The sequence below is a fragment of the Macrosteles quadrilineatus genome, unplaced genomic scaffold, assembly GCF_028750875.1.
Source record: "Macrosteles quadrilineatus isolate MER2022 unplaced genomic scaffold, UCM_ALF_1.0 Scaffold_3__2_contigs__length_128488019, whole genome shotgun sequence".
Lineage (NCBI taxonomy): Eukaryota > Metazoa > Arthropoda > Insecta > Hemiptera > Cicadellidae > Macrosteles > Macrosteles quadrilineatus.
The window spans coordinates 24,474,301-24,497,543 of NW_026542596.1; the positions used below are offsets into that span (position 1 = coordinate 24,474,301).

At 38.0% G+C, this 23,243-nt stretch overlaps 1 protein-coding gene across 1 annotated transcript in view; it reads right to left on the bottom strand.

Moving 5' to 3' along the window:
• The window catches only part of LOC128989648 (potassium voltage-gated channel subfamily KQT member 1-like), a 126,345-nt gene that overhangs the window by 18,825 nt on the left and 84,277 nt on the right, over window positions 1–23,243 (bottom strand). The window contains exon 3 of the mRNA XM_054411610.1: window positions 10,844–10,975. Within this exon, the coding sequence (XP_054267585.1) occupies window positions 10,844–10,975 (132 nt within the window). The remainder of the gene's footprint in view (window positions 1–10,843; window positions 10,976–23,243) is intronic.

Below are 23,243 nucleotides of genomic sequence, written 5' to 3' on the forward strand. Positions count from 1 at the left end.
CTATATAACCATCTCACCATAGCTCACTCTTTAGAAAAGTGAGCATCACTGGGGTATAGAGAAGACCAACCCCTACAAGTGACCCTCAGCTATCTAACCATCTCACCAAAGCTCACTCTGTCGGAAAGTGAGCATCAAAGGGGTATAGAGAAGACCAACCTCTACAAGTGACCCTCAGCTATCTAACTATCTCACCATGGCTCACTCTGTCGGAGAGTGAGCATCAATGGGGTATAGAGAAGACCAACCCCTACAAGTGACCCTCATCTATCTAACCATCTCACCATAGCTCAGTCTGTCGGAGAGTGAGTATCAATGAGGTATAGAGAAGACCAACCCCTACAAGTGACCCTCAGCTATCTAACCATCTCGCCATGGCTCAGTCTGTCGGAGAGTGAGCATCAATGGGGTATAGAGAAGACCAACCTCTACAAGTGACCCTCAGCTATCTAACCATCTCACCATAGCTCAGTCTGTCGGAGAGTGAGCATCAATGGGGTATAGAGAAGACCAACCTCTACAAGTGACCCTCAGCTATCTAACCATCTCAACATGGCTCAGTCTGTCGGAGAGTGAGCATCAATGGGGTATAGAGAAGACCAACCTCTACAAGTGACCCTCAGCTATCTAACCATCTCACCATAGCTCAGTCTGTCGGAGAGTGAGTATCAATAGGGTATAGAGAAGACCAAGCTCTACAAGTGACCCTCAGCTATCTAACCATCTCACCATGGCTCAGTCTGTCGGAGAGTGAGCATCAATGGGGTATAGAGAAGACCAACCCCTACAAGTGACCCTCTGCTATCTAACCATCTCACCATAGCTCAGTCTGTCGGAGAGTGAGCATCAATAGGGTATAGAGAAGACCAACCTCTACAAGTGACCCTCAGCTATCTAACCATCTCACCATAGCTCAGTCTGTCGGAGAATGAGTATCAATGACGTATAGAGAAGACCAACCTCTACAAGTGACCCTCAGCTATCTAACCATCTCACCATGGCTCACTTTGTCGGAGAGTGAGCATCAATGGGGTATAGAGAAGACCAACCTCTACAAGTGACCCTCAGCTATCTAACCATCTCAACATGGCTCACTCTGTCGAAGAGTGAGCATCAATAGGGTATTGAGAAGACCAAGCTCTACAAGTGACCCTCAGCTATCTAACCATCTCACCATGGCTCACTCTGTCGGAGAGTGAGCATCAATGGGGTATAGAGAAGACCAACCCCTAAAAGTGACCCTCAGCTATCTAACCATCTCAACATGGCTCACTCTGTCGGAGAGTGAGCATCAATGGGGTATAGAGAAGACCAAGCTCTACAAGTGACCCTCAGCTATCTAACCATCTCACCATGGCTCACTCTGTCGGAGAGTGAGCATCAATGGGGTATAGAGAAGACCAACCTCTACAAGTGACCCTCAGCTATCTAACCATCTCAACATGGCTCACTCTGTCGGAGAGTGAGCATCAATGGGGTATAGAGAAGACCAACCCCTACAAGTGACCCTTTAGCTATCTAACCATCTCAACATGGCTCACTCTGTCGGAGAGTGAGCATCAATGGGGTATAGAGAAGACCAACCCCTACAAGTGACCCTCAGCTATCTAACCATCTCACTTTGGCTCACTCTGTCGGAGAGTAAGCATCAATGGGGTATAGAGAAGACCAAGCTCTACAAGTGACCCTCAGCTATCTAACCATCTCAACATGGCTCACTCTGTCGGAGAGTGAGCATCAATGGGGTATAGAGAAGACCAACCCCTAAAAGTGACCGTCAGATATCTAACCATCTCACTATGGCTCACTCTGTCGGAGAGTGAGCATCAATGGGGTATAGAGAAGACCAAGCTCTACAAGTGACCCTCAGCTATCTAACCATCTCACCATGGCTCACTCTGTCGGAGAGTGAGCATCAATGGGGTATAGAGAAGACCAACCCCTACAAGTGACCCTCAGCTATCTAACCATCTCACCATGGCTCACTCTGTCGGAGAGTGAGTATCAATGAGGTATAGAGAAGACCAACCCCTACAAGTGACCCTTAGCTATCTAACCATTTCACCATGGCTTACTCTAACGGAGAGTGAGCATCAATGGGGTATGGAGAAGATTAACCCCTACAAGTGACCCTCAGCTATCTAACTATCTCACCATGGCTCACTCTGTCGGAGAGTGAGCATCAATGAGGTATAGAGAAGACCAACCCCTACAAGTGACCCTCAGCTATCTAACCATCTCACCATGGCTCACTCTGTCGGAGAGTGAGCAACAATGAGGTATAGAGAAGACCAACCTCTACAAGTGACCCTCAGCTATCTAACCATCTCACCATGGCTCACTCTGTCGGAGAGTGAGCATCAATTACAAGTGACCCTCAGCTATCTAACCATCTCACCATGGCTCACTCTGTCGGAGAGTGAGCATCAATGGGGTATAGAGAAGACCAACCCCTACAAGTGACCCTCAGCTATCTAACCATCTCACCATGGCTCACTCTGTCGGAGAGTGAGCATCAATGAGGTATAGAGAAGACCAACCCCTACAAGTGAACCTCAGCTATCTAACCATCTCACCATGGCTCACTCTGTCGGAGAGTGAGCAGCAATTACAAGTGACCCTCAGCTATCTAACCATCTCACCATGGCTCACTCTGTCGGAGAGTGAGTATCAATGGGGTATAGAGAAGACCAACCCCTACAAGTGACCCTCAGCTATCTAACCATCTCACAAAAGCTCAATCTGTCGGAGAGTGAGCATCAATGGGATTTAGAGAAGACCAACCCCTACAAGTGACCCTTTAGCTATCAAACCATCTCACTATGGCTCACTCTGCCGGAGAGTGAGCATCAATGGGGTACAGAGAAGACCAACCCCTACAAGTGACCCTCAGCTATCTAACCATCTCACCATGGTTCACTCTGTCGGAAAGTAAGTATCAATAGGGTAGAGAGAAGACCAACCCCTACAAGTGACCCTCAGCTATCAAACCATCTCACAATGGCTCACTCTGTCGGAGAGTGAGCATCAATGGGGTATAGAGAAGACCAACCCCTACAAGTGACCCTCAGCTATCTAACCATCTCACCATGGCCATCTCATCATTGTCCTCTGATAGGTCTAATAAAGATAAGTGGAATATTTTGAAATCCCAAGGTGCAGGTAAGGTTGTTAAGCGACCACTTGATCCTAATGTTGAACTTAATGAATTGAATTCATATTTTTGTGGAATAAACAATAATATTAATAATGATTTGCTACAGTACTACAGGGATATGAGAAATAATTATGATCTATTAAATGTACCTCTTAGCTTTAATGAACTAACTTGTGAAGAAATATTCAAAGTATTATCAGATATTTCATCAAATGCTGTTGGGAGTGATGGTGTACAATTGAAATTTATTAGAATAATATTCAGTGAAATAAAAGATGTATTATGTCATATTTTTAATTTTTCACTACTTAATAGTGATTATCCATTGCAGTGGAAAAAAGCGTTAATATTGCCACTACCCAAGATAGATAAGCCAGTAGAATGTAAGCATTATCGGCCTATAAATATTTTATGTGTGCTAAGTAAAGTATTAGATAAATTAGTCTTCAAACAGATTATAAAGTTTACAGATGATAATAACATATTGTATAAATATCAATCTGGCTACAGGAAACATTATAGTACACAGACTGCTCTTATACGAATTACTGACGATTTAAGATTAGCAATGGATAAGAGGCATGTAACGGTGTTAGTATTATTAGATTTTACCAGGGCATTTGATTGTGTCAACCATAATTTGTTAATATCCATATTGCAATCATATAATTTTAGTGATAGTGTTTTAAATTGGTTTCATAAATACTTGAACTTTAGACAGCAACAAGTTAAGACAGCCAATGGATTGGTTTCCAATTGGAAAGTTAACCCTTCAGGTGTGCCGCAGGGATCCACATTATCCGCATTGTTGTTTTCATTGTATATAAATAGATTAAATGAATGTATTATTTTTAGTAAAAGTATGTTTTATGCAGACGATTTGCAGCTCTATATAGACTGTGATGTTGGTAAAATTAATGATGCTGTAGATATGTTAAATGCGGACCTATCTTCTGTATTTCAGTGGTGTCAAGGTCATGGTCTTAGTTTGAATATACAGAAGTGCAAACCTATTGTAATAGGAACATCAAGGCTATTAAACACAATAAACATGGACAATATTCATCAAGTAGTAATTAATGGTCAAGAGTTAAAGTATGAAACAAGTGTTGTCAACTTAGGAATTACATTGACAAAGAACCTATCGTGGACTGATCAAGTGACCAATGTTTGTAATAGAATATATCGTTGTTTGTACCAATTTAGACGCTTATGTTTCAATCCACCATATTACGTTAAGAAAGAGCTAGTAGAAACATTAATTTTTCCTATCATTGACTATGCCATTGCTGTATATTGTGACTGTAATGACGATCTAACTAGTAGAATACAAGTTGCTCAAAATTCCTGTATTAGATATATATTTAATTTAAGACTGGATGATCATGTAACAAGGTATTATCGTCAGTTGGGTTGGTTAAAGATTAAAGAGAGAAGAGAATTAAATGTTTTAAACACAGTTTATAAAGTTCTAAATAATTGTAAGCCAGAATATTTGTTTGAAATGTACTCTAGAATGCGTGATATCCATATGAGAGGAACTAGATTTGGTAATGAGATAATTCAATTTCCTGTGCATAGAACGATGATATATAACAAATCTTTCCATGTATTATCGATTAGACTTATCAATAATTTAGATAGTGAGATAAAAAACCTTAATAACCCTAAAAGTTTTTCTAAAGCAGTAAAAAATTTGTTATTACAAAGATATGAAGTATAAAATCATCATCATTTTTCAACTATTACTTTTTGCACATGTATAAATATTAGGTATCCTCATTTTGTTTGACAATTCCATAATAGTTTTAGGTGATAAAATTTTTAGTTATCAATGTAATATGTTTTGATTTGTAAGTGTAAGTTAATTTCTTTTTTACACTTCTGTATTGTTATATAATTTGTGTTTTTCACTTATTAAAAGTAAATTTTAGTTTTTCATAGTCCACAACTCTGTACATGTATATGTTGTTTGTATATTTGTTGTTCCTGTCCTGGGGGAAGAGTGGACCTTTGGTCTAACTCAGGGCAGGTTAAATAAAGAATTTGTCATTTGTCATTTGTCATGGCTCACTCTGTTGGAGAGTGAGCATCAATGGGGTACAGAGAAGACCAACCCCTACAAGTGACCCTCAGCTATCTAACCATCTCACTATGGCTCACTCTGTCGGAGAGGGAGTATCAATGGGGTACAGAGAAGCCCAACCCCTACAAGTGACCCTCAGCTATCTAACCATCTCACCATGGCTCACTCTGTCGGAGAGTGAGTATTAATGGGGTATAGAGAAGACAACCCCTACAAGTGACCCTCAGCTATCTAACCATCTCACCATGGCTCACTCTGTCGGAGAGTGAGTATCAATTGGGTATAGAGAAGACCAACCCCTACAAGTGACCCTTAGCTATGTAACCATCTCACCATGGCTCACTATGTCGGAGAGTGAGTATTAATGGGGTATAGAGAAGACAACCCCTACAAGTGACCCTCAGCTATCTAACCATCTCACCATGGCTCACTCTGTCGGAGAGTGAGTATCAATGGGGTATAGAGAAGACCAACCCCTACAAGTGACCCTTAGCTATCTAACCATCTCACCACGGCTCACTATGTCGGAGAGTGAGTATCAATGGGGTATAAAGAAGACTAACCCCTACAAGTGACCCTCAGCTATCTAACCATCTCACCATGGCTCACTGTGTCGGAGAGTGAGCATCAATGGGGTACAGAGAAGACCAACCCCTACAAGTGACCCTCAGCTATATAACCATCTCACCATGGCTCACTCTGTCGGAGAGTGAGCATCACTGGGGTACAGAGAAGAACAACCCCTACAAGTGACCCTCAGCTATCTAACCATCTCACCATAGCTCATTCTGTCGGAGAGTGAGCATCAATGGGGTACAGAGAAGACCAACCCCTACAAGTGACCCTCAGCTATCTAACCATCTCACCATGGCTCACTCTGTCGGAGAGTGAGCATCAATGGGGTACAGAGAAGACCAACCCCTACAAGTGACCCTCAGCTATCTAACCATCTCACCATGGCTCACTCTGTCGGAGAGTGAGCATCAATGGGGTAGAGAAGACCAAGCTCTACAAGTGACCCTCAGCTATCTAACCATCTCACCATGGCTCACTCTGTCGGAGAGTGAGTATCAATGGGGTATAGAGAAGACCAACCCCTACAAGTGACTTTCAGCTATCTAACCATCTCACCATAGCTTAGTCTGTCGGAGAGTGAGTATCAATGGGGTATAGAGAAGACCAACCCCTACAAGTGACCCTTAGCTATATAACCATCTCACCATGATTCACTCTGTCGGAGAGTGAGTATCAATGGGGTACAGAGAAGACCAACCCCTACAAGTGACCCTCAGCTATCTAACCATCTCACCATGGCTCACTCTGTCGGAGAGTGAGCATCAATGGGGTAGAGAGAAGACCAACCCCTACAAGTGACCCTCAGCTATCTAAAAATCTCACCATGGCTCACTCTGTCGGAGAGTGAGCATCAATGGGGTATAGAGAAGACCAACCCCTACAAGTGACCCTCAGCTATCTAACTATCTCAACATGGCTCACTCTGTCAGAGAGTGAGCATCAATGGGGTATAGAGAAGACCAACCCCTACAAGTGACCTTCAGCTATATAACCATCTCACCATAGCTCACTCTTTAGAAAAGTGAGCATCACTGGGGTATAGAGAAGACCAACCCCTACAAGTGATCCTTAGCTATCTAACTATTTCAACATGGCTCACTCTGTCAGAGAGTGAGCATCAATGGGGTATAGAGAAGACCAACCCCTACAAGTGACCTTCAGCTATATAACCATCTCACCATAGCTCACTCTTTAGGAAAGTGAGCATCACTGGGGTATAGAGAAGACCAACCCCTACAAGTGACCCTCAGCTATCTAACTATCTCAACATGGCTCTCTCTGTCAGAGAGTGAGCATCAATGGGGTATAGAGTAGACCAACCCCTACAAGTGACCTTCAGCTATATAACCATCTCACCATAGCTCACTCTTTAGGAAAGTGAGCATCACTGGGGTACAGAGAAGACCAACCCCTACAAGTGACCTTCAGCTATATAACCATCTCACCATAGCTCACTCTTTAGGAAAGTGAGCATCACTGGGGTACAGAGAAGACCAACCCATACAAGTGACCTTCAGCTATCTAACCATCTCACCATAGCTCACTCTGTCGGAAAGTGAGCATCACTGGGGTACAGGGAAGACCAACCTATACAAGTGACCTTCAGCTATATAACCATCTCACCATAGCTCACTCTTTAGGAAAGTGAGCATCACTGGGGTACAGAGAAGACCAACCCATACAAGTGACCTTCAGCTATCTAACCATCTCACCATAGCTCACTCTGTCGGAAAGTGAGCATCAATGGGGTATAGAGAAGACCAACTCCTACAAGTGACACTCAGCTATCTAACCATCTCACCATGGCTCACTCTGTTGGAGAGTGAGCATCAATGGGGTATAGAGAAGACCAACCCCTACAAGTGACCCTCAGCTATCTAACCATCTCACCATGGCTCACTCTGTCGGAGTGTGAGCATCAATGGCGTATAGAGAAGACCAACCCCTACAAGTGACCCTCAGCTATCTAACTATCTCACCATGGCTCACTCTGTCGGAGAGTGAGCATCAATGGGGTATAGAGAAGACCAACCCCTACAAGTGACCCTCAGCTATCTAACCATCTCACAATGGCTCACTCTGTCGGAGAGTGAGCATCAATGGGGTATAGAGAAGACCAACCCCTACAAGTGACCCTCAGCTATCTAACTATCTCACCATGGCTCACTCTGTCGGAGAGTGAGCATCAATGGGGTATAGAGAAGACCAACCCCTACAAGTGACCCTCAGCTATCTAACCATCTCACCATTGCTCACTCTGTCGGAGAGTGAGCATCAATGGGGTATAGAGAAGACCAACCCCTACAAGTGACCCTTAGCTATCTAACCATCTCACCATGGCTCACTCTGTCGGAGAGTGAGCATCACTGAGGTATAGAGAAGACCAACACCTACAAGTGACCCTCAGCTATCTAACCATCTTACCATGGCTCACTCTGTCGGAGAGTGAGCATCACTGAGGTAGAGAGAAGACCAACACCTACAAGTGACCCTCAGCTATCTAACCATCTCACCATGGCTCACTCTGTCGGAGAGTGAGCATCACTGAGGTACAGAGAAGACCAACCCATACAAGTGACCTTCAGCTATCTAACCATCTCACCATAGCTCACTCTGTCGGAAAGTGAGCATCACTGAGGTAGAGAGAAGACCAACACCTACAAGTGACCCTCAGCTATCTAACCATCTTACCATGGCTCACTCTGTCGGAGAGTGAGCATCACTGAGGTAGAGAGAAGACCAACACCTACAAGTGACCCTTAGCTATCTAACCATCTCACCATGGCTCACTCTGTCGGAGAGTGAGCATCACTGAGGTAGAGAGAAGACCAACACCTACAAGTGACCCTCAGCTATCTAACCATCTTACCATGGCTCACTCTGTCGGAGAGTTAGCATCAATGGGGTACAGAGAAGACCAACCCCTACAGGTGACACTCAGCTATCTAACCATCTCACCATGGCTCACTCTTTCGGAGAGTGAGCATCAACGGGGTATAGAGAAGACCAACCCCTACAAGTGACCCTCAGCTATCTAACCATCTCACCATGGCTCACTCTGTCGGAGAGTGAGCATCACTGAGGTAGAGAGAAGACCAACACCTACAAGTGACCCTCAGCTATCTAACCATCTTACCATGGCTCACTCTGTCGGAGAGTGAGCATCACTGAGGTAGAGAGAAGACCAACACCTACAAGTGACCCTCAGCTATCTAACCATCTCACCATGGCTCACTTTGTCGGAGAGTGAGCATCAACGGGGTACAGAGAAGACCAACCCCTACAAGTGACCCTCAGCTATCTAACCATCTCACCATGGCTCACTCTGTCGGAGAGTGAGCATCACTGAGGTAGAGAGAAGACCAACACCTACAAGTGACCCTCAGCTATCTAACCATTTTACCATAGCTCAGTCTGTCGGAGAGTGAGCATCACTGGGGTATAGAGAAGACCAATCCCTACAAGTGACCCTTAGCTATACAGTATAAACATCTCACCAAAACTCACTCTGTCGGAATAACTCTCCTGGTCATGAGCACCACTAAGGCATGGAAAGGAAAGGAGAAAACATGTACTACTATCTTGGCTATTTAGCAAACTAGTACTCCTACCTCACTCTGTCGATTGGGGTATCAGGTAGGAGATGACTGACTCTTCCATGTGGATGTGCTCCCAGTTAGCTAGTTAACTACAATGGAAATTGAGATAAGGAGTAACCGGTGTATGTGGCTCCGTCTTTTTGGTCTTTTTCTCACATTTCACTCTGTTCGTGACTGAGTATTAATAAGGTATAAATGAGATAAACATGATTATGTAATCCCGGGCTTTCGAACCATCCACTTCTATATCACCCTATCGGCGAGCGAGCAACACTGAGTTATACAGGTAATCGTCCAATATATGTTTTACCTCCGGCTTTCTAGCAACACTCCTATTTCACTGTATGGCCAGTGGCCACACTAGTTGGAATGGGGATTTAACCTCACTTATGGCTGCTGTATTCAACTTACTGCTTCTATCTCACTCACTCACTGAGTGAACATCACTCATATAGGAATATATTATTAAAATTAAACACTAGTTGATAACCCTGGTTTTTCAAAAACTTAAATGTATAAACCTAGTATTATATTTAATTCTTGTCTATTATGCTTTACTTTACCTAATTAAATATCAGCACTGACGTTTTATTTTGGAATTTGTATTACGGTGAGTAACTTTAAGAATATTATTACCGTGGCTGAAGAAGATTCTAAACAAAATATCGAAGTTTCAAACACACTTCGTTCACACATACTTTTAGAGCTTCAATAAAAAAAACTGCACCCAGATCTCCCATTAGGATGCATTGATTAATTTTAATCAAAACTTCCTGCAGATGGTTATAACTAACTAAAGGATTGAATTTTTACTAAGAAAATTATAAAATGCAAAGATAACTAATGACGATCTGCAACTAACGGTTCTGTTTTGTGTCAACAACAGCTCCAACCAATCACTAAGCAGATCTGATGTATATAAATCAACCTACCATTCCATACCAGCAGCTTGTAACGGGAGACGTCTTCAAAGCTATTATGAAATCGTTACACATACACCATTGTTTTAAGAAATACAATTCAACACTATTTCTTAGTTGGACAAAACTCTCTGTCTTTTAATCCAGGTGAGTAAATATCAAGCTAGAAATTACGATGCAATTGGCTCTGATACACGTCTCAAAATGCCGTAACTAAAACCAAACTATTTAATTTCATTGATTTAGTTTTTTTAGACAAAGATTTGTATCCATTTGGAAACCCTAATAGTTTATAGGTGCAGAATTTTACAACATAGGGTACGGTAGCGAAGCAAACATCATTTTAGCGAATTTCCCATATAGGGAATAAGCTATTATGTATGTTGATGTGACCCAAATGTTACGATTTTAGTCATATATCTTTACCCCCTCTTTACCCAGTACCTTTAGTAAGTATTAAGTGTTTCTAGCACAGCTAATGACTAGATACTGTTTTGATACTCACTACTAGGTGCACAGTTGTCATTGATGCTGTTGTTGGACTCCCTCCTTTGACTGCCGTCCCCTGTCTCGCCATCGGACGGCACCTGCAGGTCTAGGATCGTCACACTCAAATTGCTCCTCGGACTGATCTCCCCTGAAACAAAGAAAATTATATTTTTAATACGATTCCAAACTCAATCAATCAATTTATCAATCAGTTATTAATTTAAGGATAACATCACTGATTTGTGGTTAGGACAAAAACCCATGAATATGTGAATATGAACCAACTGTAGCTAATTGTTATTTTAACAAAGTTGGATGTACTCGTAGATTCCCACAGTGTGCAACTGTCAAAACTCTACTTTTCGATACGTAAATAACGTATGTGACATAAAAGATGCTATTCAGGAAATGTTTATTTAGGTTTGGCAGAAATAAGTAATCGACATGACATCAAAACACTCTGTCAACCTAAATATGTAATTTTTCATTATAAACTGGATTACAAATAACACGGGAATGAGGCCATTCTAAATCCACCATTAGTCAAAGATGGTACAAACAATTTTAAATTGGAAGTGTTTCACGTAAGTTAACATTGTTTCTAGCTGTTGTGTATAATTTAATTCTGCAGTGGTATATCTTCCAAATAAATTTAATAGACGGTTACAAAATATAGAGTGCGTCATCTTTAGTACTCATCTTGATTTAATAGTCATCATATTCATCTTGAGTTGGGACTGCCATAACTTAAAACGAAAACATTACTTGATAACATCTGGTGGTAACAAAGATATAAGTTTCTTCACTTGAGAAACGCATTTGAATGGAAATGAGTTCAAGTCACGTCAACTGTTTATACAGTGTGTAAATTAAGTCTGGCACACATTTTTTATATTTTTCTTTCTATAGTAGATAGAAGAAATCAATTTGCGGGACTGATAAATAACAAATATTAGGCACTTTTTACAAAAATTTTGAAAATAAAAATTCCCTTAAGGGCAAGGGGGGGTGGGGGGTAACTAAAAATTTTCAAATGACAACCCCCATCTTGTGACCCCTCATTTTAAAGGTCATTGGAAGACAAATCCAAAGATATGTCTGAAAAAAATTTTTTGCACCCTATCCAAGATGGCGGTTTATAATGTACTTAGGGTTGAACGGGTAAATTAGGTATGGCACACATTTCTTATCTTTTTTACTCTTTGTAGATAGAAGGAATTAATTTGCGGGACTGAGTAAAGAACAAATGTTTGGCACTTTTTCATAATTTTGAAAAAAAATCCCCTTAAGGGTAAGGTGGGGGTGGGGGGTAACTAAAAATTTTCAAATGACAACCCCCATCTTGTGACCCCTCATTTTAAAGGTATTTGAAAGACAAATTTAACTATGTGTCTGAAATTTTTTTTGCATCCTGTCTAATATGGCGGCTTAAAATGTACTTAGGGTTGAACGGGTGAATTAAGTCTGAAACACATTAAATTCTTTTCAGACACATCGTTGAATTTGTCTTCCAAATACCTTTAAAATGAGGGGTCACAAGATGGGGGTTGTCATTTGAAAATTTTAAGTTACCCCCCACCCCCACCTTGCCCTTAAGGGAAATTTTTTCAAAATTATTCCAAAAAGTGCCAAAAATTTATTCTTACTCAGTCCCGCAAATTAATTCCTTCTAATCTACAAAGAGTAAAAAAAAGAAATGTGTGCCATACCTAATTTACCCGTTCAACCCTAAGTACATTATAAACCGCCATCTTGGATAGGGTGCAAAAATTTTTTTTTCAGACACATCTTTGGATTTGTCTTCCAATGACCTTTAAAATGAGGGGTCACATGATGGGGGTTGTCATTTGAAAATTTGTAGTTACCCCCCACCCCCCTTGCCCTTAAGGGAATTTTTATTTTCAAAATTTGTAAAAATTGCCTAACATTTGTTATTAATCAGTCCTGCAAATTGATTTCTTCTATCTACTATAGAAAAAAAGATAAAAAATGTGTGCCAGACTTAATTTACACACTGTATATGCATAGGGCACAAGGCAAGAGATAAGTAACAGATATCATATCTCAAATGGAATCATAATGAACGATGGTAATCCGCTTCAAATAAAAATAGCGTTTGACAATTTTAGTAAGTAGCACAGAGCAAAACATACATGATTTTTCCCATAAAAATAATTGTAGAAATGAATTAAAAGAAAGTAACAATACTCATATAATTCTACAGTAGTAGAATGAGTATTGTTACTTACTTTTAATTCATTTCTACAATTATTTTTATGGGAAAAATCATGTATGTTTTGCTCTGTGCTACTTACTAAAATTGTCAAACGCTATTTTTATTTGAAGCGGATTACCATCGTTCATTAGGATTCCATTTGAGATATGATATCTGTTACTTATCTCTTGCCTTGTGTCCTATGCATATATAAACAGTTGACGTGACTTGAACTCATTTCCATTCAAATGCGTTTCTCAAGTGAAGAAACTTATATCTTTGTTACCACCAGATGTTATCAAGTAATGTTTTCGTTTTAAGTTATGGCAGTCCCAGCTCAAGATGAATATGATGAGTATTAAATCAAGATGAGTACTAAAGATGACGCACTCTTTATATTTTGTAACCGTCTACCAAATTTATTTGGAAGATATACCACTGCAGCATTAAATTATACACAACAGCTAGAAACTTACGTGAAATACTTCTAATTTAAAATGCAATTCAATTCAATTCAATTCGTTTATTCACGGCAGAAGCCATTGTACAATAATAACTTACATACGGGAGATAACAAGCAATAATAAATACTAAATAATACAATAGGTGAACACAAGATGCATAAGAATAGTAATAATTTTGATCGGAACAAACGGTTTACGTCCCCTACTATGGGTATTATTACACGTTCCATATTTATTTAAACTTAAACTCAATTACCACTTTCCTTCGGATCACTAAGGAAAACAAACACATTTTTCAATAATACAAAATTGACATTGTAGTTCAACGTATCCAGCGTTCTCGCCATCTCGAGAAAGTAAAGTTTGGTACTGCTGAACATCAAACACTGACCTTGAGTAAGATTCATCACCTATGATAAAATGTTTGTATGTTTACCACTCATTAGCAATTAATTTTTCCTACAGTCACCCGACAAAGTTGGCTTCCCTGTACTGTTTATAGTACAGAAAGCTGCTAATTGCTGCATATTTATACTTTGCCGTACGGTTTATACTTTGCCGCACGGTTTATACTTTGCCGCACATCAGGATTCCAACCAAACAACACAAAACAGCGTGGTTTTATTATGCACGTAATCCGTGTACGCTTGGAAATAGGTTGGCAACACTTAAAGATAATAATACAGTACTATGAACAGCTGATTGACTATTATAACTACGATTTAACCTGTCATTTCGTGTTTATAGTTTTGGTATTTCTGAACTTTCTGGACTTTTCTTTTAAACGTTTTTAAAACATTCCTACGGTCTTAATAAACAAGAAAATACCTTTAAAGCATTTTTTTTAGGCGCGGAAACCACTTCAAATTACAAAAACATACGGAACTATATTCTCAAAAGACGGAGCACATTTCTTGCCGAGGAAAAATAGCGGAGTGATACTGACCACGGGTACTACTTTCTCCAGGGCACCATTTGTGTAATTGTGTTGCTAGCTGAACCTAAAAACGTGTTGTATAGTGTTTGAAAGACTAATTATTTATGTTTTATAGTGACTGTAGGAAAAATATAATGTGTAACACGAGTGAAAAAGGCCTTTGCTGCACTCGAGATCATTCCGCACTCGCCTGCGGCTCGTGCGTAAACATTGCTCTCGTGTGCAGCAAAGTGCCACTTTCACCACTAGCTACACAAATAACTAATCTGTACAACTTGATTGTTCTGGTGGCCGTAGAGAATCATTTATATTGATCAAAACAATAAGTTTCCGTCACCTACTATGGGTATTATTTCATATTCCATACTCAAAACTCTATTACCACTTTCCTTCAGATCACTTTGTAGGAAAACTAAAACATTTCTTAAACACAAAATTTAAACCAAAACATAAAAATAATGTATAAATACATTTATAAATAATACATTGTGGTATAAAAAGTTAACAAATACACTTTTCCTTTATCAAAATCGTGTGTTTATAAACAGGAACTCCTAGATTAATAATTACAAGCTGCTATACCCGTGCTTTGCAACGGGAAGAAAATGTGACCTGTATAGAGAGCTATTAATGTGGTGCTGATGTGTGTTTTAAAATACAGCAACGCTATGATTTAGTTTAAAAATATAAATTGATTTAAAAGCGTAAACCTACTTATTTTCAAACCCCTACTTTTGATGTACCGTAAATAGATCGATAAGAATATGACAACATACCGTCTAGCAATAGCATCAATTGGTTCATATTAATGCTTCATGAATGACATGTTTTAACATTATTCTTCAATTTTAGTCAAGCCTCTTCACTTGTAGCTTACTATATAAATTTAAAAAAACGAAACTTTGAGCAATACTTTACAAAACGTCTACAACCTCACTTTAAAACCGAACATAACCCTCCTCAATCTACATAAAGCGTCACAAACATCTTTTTCGAGTAAATAAACACACACCAGTTCACTTTACCAGCTGACCAGCTGTTTCATTAACTAAATTAAATCAAATCATTTAAACAATAGCCCTTTGGAAATCAGCCTGTGGGGCAGAGCCCTTAGGAAATTCGTCCATATCAATACTTTTCGGCAAATCTACACACTCTAAGCTTCATTTTGATGTGGCATATGCCTATATTTTTATTTGGTAAATGACCTTAATCGTTTACATAAAATTTGATTGTATCACTTTAATAATATAATAGATATGCTGAAAGTGAGGTTATAAAAAATAATAACAAATGTCTGACAAACATTAAACAGCTGACTAATAATGTATAAACTGTGTATTATTTTCTTCAATAAGAATTGTATTGACTCGACCTTTGAAGGGCTGTAGGTCGTAGCCCTTAGAGAAAACGTAAATCCTAAGGAAGTTCGGCAAATCAACATACTATCCCCTTTAATTTGAGACATAAATCTTGTAGATCGGTCCAGTAATAACTGAGAAAAGACTTACAACTAAGAGGAAATTCGTATACCTGATCAGTCAGTTGAGTTACACTTGCAGCTGTGAGATTTATGAGATATATGTCGACAGTTTAATCGTTTCGCTAACATTTACTTTGGACTCAACAGTTGGGACTGTCACTCACTACTTGTTGACGAGCGGTTTTTTAACACGTCAGTATTTCACGGTATAAATACGTAACAATTTCTATCTGTAACATCACTGTCCTGTGGTATTCCGCTAATCTAGTCAGGTTACGACGTTCGCGTTCACTGTATTTATCATGATTTTCAAGATAGTCTTTGTTGTGTCGATCTGTATAACAGGGCTCCAATCAACAGAGATCCGATCAAGCTGCTCGCAAGAACACCGCAACAACATCGTGAGTCTATGGAACAGCCAAGCTCCAGAAGACATCCAATCATGGTTCAACGGTATTTGGACCGTCCACATGATGTCCGACGTAAAAGATCGCGATGCGATGAAATGCCTGCAAGAGAATGTCGACGCTGTAAAGAAAAGTGGAGCTGTACGCTTACGCTACAATGAACAGAACCTCCGTGTGGAATTTACGTATTCCCAATTAGAGCGCGGGGTTTATCGGCAGGAGATAACCAGTGCAGGTTGGAGTGATAAGTTATTCACGAACTACGTGGTGTATCTTAACACAAAGGCTGGTGTACAAGCGATCTGGACGTGCAATGAGAGTAAGTCTACGATAATTACCTCCATTTTCATCAAAGACTTCGAGAAGTTGCAACAACAAGACAAAGCGGCCATTGACGAAGCGGTCACTGAAGCTTTGGATGCGATCAAGAAGGCAAATCTGCCAGTACCAGTAGAAATGGCCACCGATGACTGTTCCCAGTGACGTATACACTCGTACACAAGTCTAACATGTTCTGTTTTACGCTTGCGTATTAAATGGCGTTTCATCAATGAATGTGAATGTGAGTTGTTGTTATTTAACACTTCATATATCAGGTAAGATATAGCGAAACCTATTATTTAACAGTACAACGGCGCAGTTATTAATTTCTGCGACGTATTTCACATAAACTTACACTAATTGTAGTTTGTTTATGTTGATCGGAAAAAATCTTGGGTTAAGTTTGGTTAATAGGATGCCTTTACTTTAATAATGTTGTTAAACCTATTACGGTATGTGGATATCTATTCTGACACATAGATAATATATTTCTTAGTTTGTTCAAAAATTAGAATAATTTGTTTTATATTATTGAGGTTTTTAGGGACTTATGTCCATACAAGCAACTAGTATTGTTTTGTTTATTAAATTGAAGAATTTGCATTTTGAAACGTTTGTTAAAGTTGCGTCATAAGTAACCAATGTGGATATTATTATTGCAAAAAGCTTAGTATGAATATAAAATACAATTATATAATTAGGGGAAGTAATTTACACATTCTGTTCGTTAGTAAGCGAACAAATTAGTGTTTGTGGCAAACATATTTTGTGGTGACAAAAATAAGGAAAAATGTTTTACCGACCAGTTGCTCTTTAATCCAGTGTTGATATAACCTAATATAGCTCAATAACTTATTGGGTCTAAAAAAAATATAAATATTTTTTTCTTCATGGTTAAAGGAAAAAACATAGGTGTTTTATTCCCGTCATATACTGACGTCACCCAGATTGCAAACACCATTTCTCCATTTAGAAAAAAAAAAAAAAAAAAAAAAAAAAAAAAAAAAAAAAAAAAAAAAAAAACTAGCAGCTATACCAAACAATAACAATAACAATCAAACAATAACAATCAAATCAAAACAAATATTTACTTATTTGGCAATACAATCAGGTGAATTTTGTTTACAATCTGGGTGACGTCAGCATATGGCGGGAATAGCACACCTATTTTTTTTTCCTTCCATCATCATTTTTTAACAAAACACGAAATCTAACAATAAACAAAACCTAAACCATGCAAACGGTGTTTCGAATTATACTGACGATTCGCTGGATCCTTCTACAACACCAGGTAACTGATCACACAACAAGAAACAAACGTTATTCAATACTGACATGTGACGCTATCGTAAAACAAGGGAGGACCAATTAGGACTGAGCACAGACGATTAACCCATAACTCAGAGTTGTCGCGGTAAAAATCACGTCCATTTGTAAGCATTAACAGCTTCCGCTGTGAGATATGTGCTTTATACATCAACTGTGGCCTTTGGATGGCTTAAAAGATCCGTTTGACTCTAATAGGCACGTCGTTTTACATTTGTACGACTCTAATGCATTTTTATGTTAAAACAGTTTCAAAACAAAGTAAATTCAGTAACCATCATGTGTATTCCAGTATAGAGTGCGGCGCAGAGTTGTTCTCGTTTTATAGACTCTTTTTCTAATAACATTTTCGTATATCATGGCTACTTGGCAATCCATAAGTCCACTGTTAAAAATAGTAAAATCTCATTTAAACCTCGAAAATCTAATTTTCCCAAGGCCTTGCACAAATATTGTTTTAGCCTAAAACTAAGATATTTCTAATAATTTAGAGGATGTTGTAAAAGCTGAGTTTAAAATCATTGTGCACGCAAACGTTACTTTACATCTGAGGCCACACAGATATAAGAAAGCAGTAGTTAAGGTTTGCCAAACACTTTATATAATGTAAATAATTATTGTTAACACTCGTGGTGTTTGAAAGGGGCTTATTTAGAATATGTTATCTCACAACAAAGAGATATTGGCTTGGTCTAGTTTAGTTCTAGGTTCGTTTTAATAACAGTCGTTACCAAAGCTATTACTCGTCATCTCCCGTCGTGAAGACTTGGTATTTGCACAATAAAGCAACATACGTGTAATTCGTAAAGTGCGTTGTTTTGTATTATTTTTACAAAGATAAGACGGTAAGATTGATCTTGTATACGATCTCATCGTTTTACATTTTATTCTATATTTTTGGTTTATTTCAGAGCACAAAACATACCAGAAACATGTGGAGATGTGGACTTGTATTTAGAGCTCTTTACTTATATAGGCTATTAGTCTACTAGTATAACTTTGAGCTCATATTTTCAACAGATTTTCGTGACTAAACCAGATAATTGTTAGTGTCAGGTAAAGGTCAAGTGTTAGGAATCATCGAACGTAAATAATGATAAAATCAATTAAAACTCTCGTTTAGTGAACACAAAATATATCCAAAAGCTTTTTCCATGACAATGCTGAGTAAATTCCAAATTCCTCGCCACAAAACAACTGTTTTTAATAGAACGCCTTTTATTTGGAATTCCCTACCTAACTTCATCAAGTGCTCAGAATCCTGTTCCAGTCTGATGGCGGTGCTGAAAGCATACTACATTGATCGTATGACCGTGGCGGGATAAGGAGTGATTGTGTGTTAGTGTTGTTTGGAATTATAAAACATGTTTGTTAAGTTTATTTTTGTATCATTGTTTAACTGTATAGATTTAGGAGATTAACTGTAGGAAAGGCCAATGTGGTCCTAATTGTTTGCCTCAATAAATAGGCATTTTCATTGATTGATTAATTAATTCATTTATTCATAAAATATAATTTGTGCTTGTTTTCTTACGATATAATTAGACTATTTCCGTGAATAGTTAGATATTATCTCGAATCCCATTAGGTTAATGTATCCCTTCGTGTCCCTACTGACGTGGTGAGTCAGGCGATTTATTCTTACCCTCGATTCATTTATAGATTATTCAAGCAAACGTAAAGCCGAAAATTTTAAAATTATTACACGAAATTTATCTTAGATGTCAGGTTTCGTCAATCATATGATACTTACATATAACCAGATTATGGACAAGTGATATTAAATAATTACTAGATGCTACCCACGGGCTTCACCCAGTTTGACTTTAAAAGTATTAATAAAACTATTGTTTGGTTAAGTTAAGCTGAAATAAAAAAAAAACATAATACAGTAATACAAACATATAACCACACCCGAATTTAATAAGGTAATATATTGAAAGGATAACAAACAAATAAGTACAACTGAGGAATTTTAACATAAGGTATATGGAAAGTTCCCTTTAGAAAGGAATTACAGCCTTTAAGGGCAATTTATGAAATAATGGATAGTTTTGCGCAAGGTTTCTCGTCATGATAAACATTTTAAGTATATGTATGGGTGTGTGACTTTTAGTTTTCTCAAAAGTTCATGGGTACTTGCTTTAGTATTTATACAGGGTGTCCCGGAACTCTCTACCAATATTTTAGGGCATTGTTCCTGGGTAAGAAACATATCTAAATATCATATTTAAATTGTCCGGAAGTCCTTATTTACTCAGATAGCTGCCATTTTGTTTTTTTCACTTATTAACTTTTTTCTGAAGATTGGTTAAACATACGAAGTTGAAACTTTGCACAAACATTTATGACAACTAGACAAAGCTACAAAAAAATTATGACCATTTTTCAAATTCATAAAACAAAATGGCGGCTGTTTAAAATTTTGTTTCTTAAATTAGGTACTCGAAAACCGTTGATTTTACTAAAATTTTACAAGAATAACTTGTTTAAGGCAATTTTATTACAAATCGATCGACACCTTAATCTTTAAGATCGGACGAGTATTAACTGAGATATGGCAGTTTTAGTGATACGTGACCGCTTTCAGCTTGCGCTGCAACTAATATCCGGCGGTCACGTATCACTAAAACTGCCATATCTCAGTTAATACTTGTCAGATCTTAAAGATTAAGGTGTCGATCGATTTGTAATAAAATTGCCTAAAACAAGTTATTCTTGTAAAATTTTTGTAACATCAACAGTTTTCGAGTAATTTAAGAAACAAAATTTTAAACAGCCGCCATTTTGTTTTATGAATTTGAAAAATCGTCATAATTTTTTTTGTAGCTTTGTCTAGTTGTCATAAATGTTTGTGCAAAGTTTCAACTTCGTATGTTTAACCAATTTTCAGAAAAAAATTAATAAGTGAAAAAACAAAATGGCGGCTATCTGAGTAACTAAGGACTTCCGGACAATTTAAATATGATATTTAGATATGTTTCTTACCCAGGAACAATGCCCTAAAATATTGGTAGAGAGTTCCGGGACACCCTGTATATGGATGTTCATACGAGGTACGAATTATTGAACAAATATTTATCCCATAAAACCCCCATAAGCCTCAGTTCCATTAGTCCGATAATGCTGGTTTGAGAACTCTTTCGAATAAACGTAGGTTTACATGTTTGTAACAAATTTCATCTAAATCGGGTGATTATTTCTCGAGTTACCACGTTAACGGACACATTATAGTTTGTATGAGTTTGAGCGAATGGTGTTTTTTGCCTCTGGAGGGCTCTGGAGTCCTCAAAGTGAAAATGAAAATCGGCCCCAGGTCCAGTTCTTACCATGGGACCTACGGCAATAGTTTGGTAATTGCGGTAATTGCCTATTATGGGAGATTCGTTTTAAAAAAACCTACCAAAACGTTATAACTAAAAATATATATTGTACAATGAATTTTACTATTTCATTTTGTCTAGTTAACGTCCACGATTTATTAACGAGTCTTAACCAAAAACGAAATGCCAAGAACTTTTATAATATAAAAATATAGCGCAATTGTTTATGAGTCGCCGTCCTTGTCCTCATGTGTCAAACTAGGGCCGTTATCACTTTAACACCACATGTTATCAGCAAACAACCCCTGGCCACAACTCTTGTCTGTTTACCTTCCCTAGTGTGGTGTCACATGATTAAAATAATTGCCCAACTGAAAATACTGGTGTAAAAAATAAATCAAACAAATTTAATGGTGTTATAGGTTTGTATGCTTTTTTATTTGTAATGAGAACCGACTGAAAATACCTACCCATAGAAAATGTAAACTAGGAATTAATAGACAAATATTTATCGCTGCCTAGAACCAACCGATTCTAATACTACGCAATTATTTTATCCTATATCAACGATTTAGGATGGTAATATCCCAATAGCCTACAATACACTAAGGTTTCACGTTCTGCAATGAAAATGTTTCGTAATTACAGTTATTACAATCAAATATAAAAATTCTTATGTGGTTTTCATACAAGGTTTTGATATATTAAACGTTTATGAACTCGCATTCTTTAATGTCCCCCATTTGCATTTGCTTAGATGATATCGTATGATATGAGTACACCTTTTTTTAAGATACCCGTAAAAGATTTGGGAAGATATTACTATATATATATATATATAAATATATTGATGCATCAAATGTGGCTAATATTTGGGAGGAAGGGAATATTACATTTGGAATAATATATTTAGAAAACATTTGTGTTAAGGAAAAATCCCTTAGAATGAAAATATCTTAAAATTATCTATTAAGTAAAAACCCCTATTTATATCTACAGTTTCTATTACATAATATACAATTGGACACCAAAAGGGAATTTATTTTAAACTAGCTGATGTGTACCCGTTCTACGCACGGGGATCTTATAGTATTCAGTTGAAACCTTGTTTAAAGAACAGCAGTTGGTTTGCATATTTTCAGATATACTGGCCAAACTATTATACAAAACTTCATTTTATGTTGTTTGTTGTTGTTCCGGATCGGTATGACAAACAATAATAGGTTAAATTACCTGTGTCCGCCGGTCGATCCTAATGCATCCTATTTCGGAGACGCATTTCGGCGGAATTAAATCGCCATCATCAGTCCTAATATAAGGTCTTGAGCTTCCCCATTAGGTGCGTCTTAGAGTTTTTGAAACACATACACGAACTGTACACTTATACACATGACGAATAAAACATAAATACACGTTAGGCCTACTTTTATTTTTACTGTGGACATGTAGACGCGCGTCGGTCGTGTGCCGAGTCTAGACTGAAAACGCTCATTTAAAAAATGTAAGTTTCCCAGCCATATACAACACTGATTCAAGGTCTTTTTCCCGGTTATCAAAACTCATGAACAATTTTATACACAAAGAATCTCTATTTTCATTTACGGTTACCCTACAAATTATTGCACTTGCGATTAATTAAATCCGTTATGTAAGGAATAACGTTTTTTATTTTACTTGGTTTGGATTTGCTTTCAAAACGTGATCGGATTTGGTTGCGGTCTTTGTAAACAACATTCAATGTAAACATATCAGTGACAGCTAGAAGAAAATAATCTTGATTCGAACAGCTGTTCGTTATTTCATGGATGAATATGTGATAAATATTGGGAGAAAACTTCACAAAAAATCGCACAAAATTGGGGTTTTAAACGTCCGAAATTTTATTTACAAAGTAGTGACACCATATTTTAATGGCTAAAGACAATCTCGCCAATCCAGTG